This window comes from Primulina eburnea, chromosome 16 (genome assembly GCF_022965805.1).
Source record: "Primulina eburnea isolate SZY01 chromosome 16, ASM2296580v1, whole genome shotgun sequence".
Lineage (NCBI taxonomy): Eukaryota > Viridiplantae > Streptophyta > Magnoliopsida > Lamiales > Gesneriaceae > Primulina > Primulina eburnea.
In genome coordinates, this window is record NC_133116.1 from 26,847,580 (window position 1) to 26,854,688 (window position 7,109).

The 7,109-nt window shown below is 33.5% G+C and overlaps 1 protein-coding gene across 1 annotated transcript; it reads left to right on the forward strand.

Annotated features, from left to right (window-relative positions):
* Positions 1–1,989: 1,989 nt before the first annotated feature.
* Positions 1,990–3,882, forward strand: LOC140817445 (strychnine-11-hydroxylase-like). Its single transcript, XM_073177128.1, has 2 exons — positions 1,990–2,942; positions 3,213–3,882. Exons 1-2 carry the CDS (start codon positions 2,037–2,039, stop codon positions 3,828–3,830), a joined length of 1,524 nt encoding a protein of 507 aa, XP_073033229.1. The 5' UTR covers positions 1,990–2,036; the 3' UTR covers positions 3,831–3,882.
* Positions 3,883–7,109: the final 3,227 nt, after the last annotated feature.

Below are 7,109 nucleotides of genomic sequence, written 5' to 3' on the forward strand. Positions count from 1 at the left end.
AAAAAAAATGATTTAAAAGTAATAGGAAATTTGATATGATCTGATCGTCTGATACAATATAATTTTTGAACTCTGTCTGTTCCATTTCGACTTCTGCTCTGAAAATTTATCAGTTTTAAAATAAGTACATGTATAATTTGTTATTTTTTATTAGACTGGATCCCACTTGCTTAGTGTTTCCCAAAACACTCACCCCTTATGTCCCTCGCCAGATAACAATGAAGAACAAGTGGAATAGATGGAACAAGATCAATTTTTGGGCTGGTGAATAAATCCAGAGTTATGAAGGACAAGTCCATGATTTCAAGTTATTAGTTGTCGCACTTCGCACTTTTCTTTGTAAGAACAACTTCCACATTATTCGCACTTCGACTATGTAAAGATAATGTTCTTTATGAATTAGACTGACTTTCAAAATTTGCTACGAGATTTATTGTTTTCAATGAAATTATTAAACAATGTCGGATGTCAACTATGCCTCGGTCTCGAGGCGTGACAACATAAGATATTTTCACTTGTAGGTGAGCTGTGAATCTCCGACTACAATGCATTATCTCTTACATATTTCAAAACTACACCCAACCTCACCAACAGATGACCCTCAATAGTGTCGGTAAATAGATCAAAGTGCATTATAGTACGTAGAGTCTTTATGTTGTCTCGGGTCAAAGGAATAATTGTGTTCAACAGTAACCACGAACTATTCCGTCAGTAGTTGATAATCACTTGTAAAGTCTGAGTGATGGTTGTTCTGTGCATTATCAAATAATCACTCATTTGTATAAATGGACATATCAATGTCCTTGCTAATGGGACATGTCGTTTACATCGCATATGTTAGTCTCAAGCTCAAGCAAGCATTATATTTATTTTAGGCGGCTGAATCAACTAGAAACATGTTTAAAATATATGGTACACTACCTAATGAGTTCATGATCTTACGTTGCCAGACAGATCTCATGGAACCTATTGTATATTAATGGATTTTATCTTTGTAGTTTGAATTAGTATACAAATAAAGTAAATATCATTATTAGATAAAACCGTAAAATATTATTAAAATAAAGATTATTTTTACATAAAATTCAATAAAATCTTTCATCTTTGCAGTTTGAATGAGTATACAAATAAAGTAACTATTATAACTGGATAAAACTGCAAAATATTATTAAAATAAAGATTGTTTTTACATAAAAGTCAATAAGGTCTAAGCCATAACTTGGCTCGATTTCAAATACCCACTTGTGAGGAAGTTGGCTAGATAAGGTCTATTGACTAGTAAAAATTTTGTCATAGTGCAATAAAATACATATTCAACATTTAATTTCAACTTCCGCTAGGTATCATTTATATGATGTCCACATTGTTAACAAGTCTAATTGAAATTGAGAATTATGATGAATATCAGACTAAATGTAACAACAAAATTTTAACGAATAGATATTTTTAAAAAATATAGACTATTTTTTGAATTTTTAATAAGATGCTAAAAAGGTTTAATTAACTAATGACACCTATGATCAAAATTGACTTAAAAACGGCACAAGTTTAACACGGAACTCGTGTCTCTAAATTTGTTTATCGAAACGGAATTTTTGGACAGTCCAATTTGTCATTTTGTCCACGAGTAGAGCAGCCTTTCTTTTCAAACTTATTGAGAAAATATAGCTGATTATTTTAAAAATATTATCTAATTGTTTATCAATATAATTCGTTTATCGATTCATTGTTTTTTGGGGAAAAGTTAAGTTTCAAATTAGAAAATGTTATATGGAAATACTAATAAATAAAGTTTAATTTTTTGGTCAAATAATTCAGTTCAATGGATTTTGAATGAGATAATTGGATGGAAACTTCAAGGTTGTATATATATATATATATATATATATATATATATATATATATATATATATATATATATATATATATATATATATATATATATATACACATGCAGCAACTCTGGGTATATATATACATGCAGCAACTCTACCCAGACCACAAAATAAACATACAATTACACATCTTACAGAAAAATGAGTGGTGGAATTTTCTTCATACTTTTCATCTTGTTTGTAGCATCTTTATTCTCGTTGTTGTTGATGAAGAAGGAGAAAATGAAATATATAGGAAAGGGACGTCTTCCAATTGGCCCTAAACCACTCCCAATAATTGGCAATCTTCATCATCTTGGCAAGTTACCCCATCGATCCCTCAAAGAATTGTCCAAACTCTACGGAGATCTCATGTTCTTGCGATTGGGATCCGTGCCAACGTTAGTCGTGTCATCTGCGGATATGGCGCGAGAAATATTTAAAGAACACGACCTTGCTTTCTCAGGGAGACCATCCTTGTATGCGGCGAAGAAGCTCACTTACAATTTGTCCACGGTTGCCTTCGCACCATATGGTGAGTACTGGAGAGAGATCAGGAAAATAGCCGTTCTAGAGTTGCTTACCGTCAAAAGAATCCAATCTTTTGTTCAAATAAGAGATGAAGAGGTGGGTCGCATGATTGATATCATAGCTCAACATGCGAATAAACTCGTGAATGTGAGTCAGTTGTCGTTTTCACTTTTGAACAACGTTGTATGCCGTGTGGCTTTCGGAACTACAAGCCCTGATAACCATGCAAATGGTTATGGAAAAATGACTAGGTTTCAAGAAATTCTTCTGGAGGTGGAGCTCTTCGAGGCTGGTTTCAATGTCGCGGATTATTTTCCATGGTTGGCTTGGATGAACAAGTTTAATGGTGTGGACCGGAAGTTAGACAAGATTTTTCGTGATTTAGATTGGTTCGTGGACAAGGCAATAGAGGAACATCGTGACTCTACAAGAGTGACAACTGATCATGAAGATATTATTGATGTATTGCTCAGAATTCAGAAGGAACCAAATAAAGGGATCGCCCTAGATGATAAACATATCAAGGGTATTCTTGTGGTATGTTATTTTCTTATTTTAAAAAATCAAAATTTCCTAACAAATGTTAGGATATATCGTCTTCAAAATTCAATAATGCATATGCCGAAATATATCTTTATGTATTTATTTATATATATTTTTTGAATTGTCACGTCTACAGGAGCTCTTTAGACTCTAACATCATATTTTATCCACACAGCTAATTAACAAATTATTACATTACTTACTCTATGAGTAAGATGAGAGAAATGGTAATTAATTCGAAATTAAATGTTTGATTGTTTACAGGGAATATTTTCAGCTGGCACTGACACTTCATCGGCAACAATGGAATGGACAATGACAGAACTTGTGAGAAATCCCAAAGTTAAAGAAAGAGTTCAACAAGAAGTGAGAACAATCTTGAAAGGAAAAGACAAAATTGAAGAAAATGATCTCCAAAAACTCACCTACCTAAAACTAGTCGTAAAGGAATCGTTAAGGCTTCATCCACCAGCCCCATTACTAGTCCCTCGAGAAACCATAGAAAACTGCACCATAGCCCGAAAATATGAAATCCCAGCAAAGACGAGAGTCATGATTAACGCTAGCGCCATTGGAACTGATCCAATGTACTGGAAAAACCCTGAACAATTTTGTCCTGAGAGATTTCTTGACAGCGATATCGATTTTAGAGGACAACATTTTGAATTGTTACCATTTGGTTCTGGGAGAAGGGGTTGTCCGGGAATTAATTTCGCCCTTTCGCTTGTGGAGCTTGCACTTGCAAATCTTCTGTTTTTCTTCAATTGGGAGCTTCCGGAGGGAATGTCACCAGAGGATCTTGATATGGAGGAGTCACTGGGGATCACAATGCATAAGAAAGTCTCACTTTTCTTAATACCATCACCAGCTCGTGCTTTATAAAATACTAGCGATACTATGCAGTAATCGCTTTTTATGTACTATATTTTTTAGTGGATGTAATTTGGATTTTGACATTATATTTTTTCCCTTTAAGTTTTTATTTTTATTTTTATTGTTCCATGTCTTATGTAATCACTTTTTAATTTTTAGAAATTGACAATATTTAAAAAAATTATATGTTAGATCTCCTATAATCTAGACGAAATTTGCCTCAATAATGGATGGTCGGAATTTCTAATTTTTGGCAGCATGTGCGGCAGTTTTGTGGAAGAGGGTGGAAAATATTTTTCTTCAAAATTTAGGAGTGGCCGAAAGTGAGAGGGAGAGGGAGAGGGAGAGAAATTTTGTTGACAAAATTTTTATGTATAAGTTACGTTATTTCATATAACCTTTAATGAAATATTTGTATGTTTTAATTCATGGTCAAATCAGAAATATTACTTGAATAAGTATACTATAATTCCATTATTCAAAATCTCTCATGTATATATTTTTTACTCTTGAAAATACCATGTATAATTAAATTATTATCAACTTTTGATAAAACAGTATATATATATATATATATATATATATATATATATATATATATATATATATATATATATATGATTTAAATTAAATAATTTTAAATTAACTAATTTATTTTAGACTCTTCTAGAATATTTAATGAGAATTTTGCACTTATTAGTCAACACTACCAATATTATTATTTAATTATTTGATTCCAAATTTAATAATAATTGTGAACTCATTATAACAACGATTGACGACTAGAAAGCGCAGATATGTAGAGAATATATATTTCGTTCATAAAATGAAAATTGAAAATTTCGATGGCTAAAATTTTTTAAAGATCTATTTTTGGCAATTGCCGATTTTGTGAACTCATTCACTAAAATACACAGTTTCACTCTCCTCAATTAATTAGTTGTAAGCTAACTTCCACGTCTTTCATTACATGGAATCAACTTAAAAATTAATTTATAAGCAATTTGTTTGACCTCAAACAAATTACAATCAACAAATTTAATACTTGTATGACCCTCAATGGATCAGGGATACAAATATACGTGGCTTCAGAACTTCATGTGATTCAGAAAAATATTTTTTCTTTTTCGGGCTTACCCTAATTAGTCCCATATTTTTCATCAACCTCTTGACCAAGAACGTCACAACTCAAGTCTAATTACACCCCTCAAATCATGGTAAAAATGTGTGGTAACGTCGCCACATGATCTCTTATGTATTACTGATAATGCCTGAAGAACCGTAAGTTATGGTTAGCATACAATGCCGTAATTACCCAGATCTTATTTTGAATGAAGTACTAATTAAGAAATGATTAAAAGGTTGTTAATTAAGAATTATTAAGGAATTGTTAATTCGGGATTGACCTGTTGATATCTACCAAATTTAAAATGGACTACCCGATCTACTTCAGATTTCATTATCCAAAGAAATCCAACTAGACTAATGAGTTTCTTACATGAGGTAGATAAATTGATTGGATCTTCTGAACTAGTCCGGATGCAGCCTAAAAATGGAAGCTGATTTCATTTGTTTCCTACACAGCTTCATTCAGCTACTCTCTCTTGAGTTCTAGCCATATACCGTAGGTTTTCTAGCCACTTTATAGGGCATTTTAGTGTCAGGAAGTGAAGTTACGGAGCTAGTGTCGACTCGAGGATGGGTCGGTAAACTGGGACACAGATCTAGACTTCATCGACGGGCTGAAGACGGACGAATGTATAATCCAAAAGCCTTTAATAAAGATAATTAAGAAAACTTTGAACCATGTTTGGTAATTCAGAATCAGGTTTGATGATACTGATTTAATTATGTTAGTATTGTCTAGGTTCAGACGAGTAAGCTTTCTGACAGAATGTTTTAGTGAGGTACGTTATGTACTGACTAAGATATCCAAGCGTAGTATACATACTTATATTTTTCACATTTATCTGTTATATGATACATGTTTTACTGTTTTGACATATTATGCATGACATATCACGTTGGACTTGATATCTTTTGAGATATACCTTGTTTGTTGGGGCCGCTCAGCCCTATTTTGTATCGTGGACGGTTGGGCATCGAGTGCTACAGTGTCCTACGGGACCCACAGGTTCTGATGACCTTGGACATTGTATGTCCATGTCTTGATGATGAACGTGGGAGCCAAAACATGCCTAAGACAGACTAGAGACTGCACACTCTGCGCCTCTAGACTAAGAATGAGATTCTTGACTTGATCTTTGATATCCGAACATATTGCATTAACATACATCATATCAGTTTTTATACTCGTACATTCTCGTATTAGGCGATTGTCGATCACGTCCTTGTTTTCATCTTGGGAACCCATTCCACGGGGCAGATCTTAGGTTGGACAGTTCGGGCGGCCAGGACAATGGCCAGAGCAGTTGGGTTTTCAGTGGTGATCAAGTGGATGTTTTTTTTTTGTTTATCGTATTCTCGTGCAAGATTATATTTTCGATATGGTTGTATTAATGTCCTAGACAGATATTATTGTTTTGTTATCATTTTGGTTGTAAGATAAATAGTTATTTTGTTTCAGCTGTCTAATTGTTGTTATCAAGTTTACATTTTGCATGCTTATTTGTGTGTTTAGTAGTGGCTTGGACAAGGGCTCTACAAGTACGGTCCCTTCAACTTATATATCACGATGGAATATGCAATTTTCATATATCGAGAGCGGGAAATGAATTCCATAACAATGTGATATATCTTTAAATAATAACAGTAGCATATTATGTGCAAAAGAGGAAATACATTTCCGAAATGTGCATGTCTTACTCTAGCCAGAGATTCCTTACACTTTTAACTCATCAGATCACATATGATATCCACAACCATATTTGAGTTGCGAATCCCCAACCGCAATCCATTGACCCCTACGTATTTCTAAACTACACTCAACCTTTCCACCTGAGACAATCCATTGAGACAATGATAAGATCTCTCAAGTCTTCTCAAAAGATAGGGCAAGTTTGTGATACTCATTGACCATGTCATGAAGGGTAGAAATAAGTTCATCTCGTTTGAAGTCAGTTGAACTAAATTCGAATACATGTTGAATGGTTGACTCCAGTTTTGTGTCATCAGTGTCACGCCCCGAGTCCGAAGCGTCGGTGACATCCGGCATTGTTCACAATTAAATTGAAAACAATAAAGCCTCGTATCAATCAAACCAGTCTTTTTCATAACTGAAATATTGTCTTACAATGACAAAGGAATAAAATACATCAGAATTTTCGA